The sequence below is a fragment of the Equus quagga genome, chromosome 15 (genome assembly GCF_021613505.1).
Source record: "Equus quagga isolate Etosha38 chromosome 15, UCLA_HA_Equagga_1.0, whole genome shotgun sequence".
Classification (NCBI taxonomy): Eukaryota; Metazoa; Chordata; class Mammalia; order Perissodactyla; family Equidae; genus Equus; species Equus quagga.
Window position 1 is genome coordinate 89,558,554 of NC_060281.1, and position 724 is coordinate 89,559,277.

General features: G+C 78.0%; 1 protein-coding gene across 2 annotated transcripts in view; it reads left to right on the forward strand.

The window, feature by feature from the left end:
- The first annotated feature begins 342 nt into the window (after positions 1 to 342).
- Positions 343 to 724, forward strand: part of MAPK1 (mitogen-activated protein kinase 1) — a 96,935-nt gene continuing 96,553 nt past the window's right edge. For both annotated transcript variants that reach the window (XM_046641136.1, XM_046641137.1), the window contains exon 1: positions 343 to 676. In XM_046641136.1, coding sequence (XP_046497092.1) covers positions 558 to 676 — 119 coding nt within the window. In that variant the 5' untranslated portion in view covers positions 343 to 557. The remainder of the gene's footprint in view (positions 677 to 724) is intronic.

Sequence of the window (724 nt, forward strand, 5' to 3'; positions counted from 1 at the left end):
CGCGTCTTCCTGGGTGGCTCTCCGACTCCGTCAGGACCCCGCTCCGGGCATTTCCCTGACCCTGGCCATCTCCCAAGTGCAGGCCCTCAGCCGTCCGACGCCTCGGTGTCCTCCGGAGTCTCAGGAGCCGCCTCCCGCGCCGACTCCCCCGCAAACGCACGTGACCGCGCAGGGCGGCGCCTCAGCCGCCGCTGCCGCAGGGCTTCGCCCTGAACTCGCCGCTTCCGCCAGCCCGCGCAGCCCCGCCCCCAGGCCGCGGGGAGCCAATCCTCGCGCACGCTGCCTGGCCCCGCCCCGGCGCCCTCCTCGGCGCGCGCCCCTCTCTCCGCCCGCCGGCCCGCCCGTCAGGCAGGCAGGCAGGCAAGCAGGCAGGCAGTTGGTCTGAGCGGCCGTCGGCTCTGCAGGCCTTCCGAGCGGCGCCCTCCTTGCTCCTTCCCGGTCAGCGGCGGCGGCTGCACAGGCAGCGGCGCGGTCCGTCCGGGAGGCGCGGCGTGGGCCGAGCGGCGGCCGCGGAGCGTCGAGGCCAGCGCGGCGGCGGCGGCGGCCGGGCACCCAACATGGCGGCGGCGGCGGCGGCGGGCGCGGGCCCGGAGATGGTCCGCGGGCAGGTGTTCGACGTGGGGCCGCGCTACACCAACCTCTCGTACATCGGCGAGGGCGCCTACGGCATGGTGTGGTGAGTGTCCGCGCCCGCCCGCGCCCGCGCCCGCCGCCCACCCCCGGG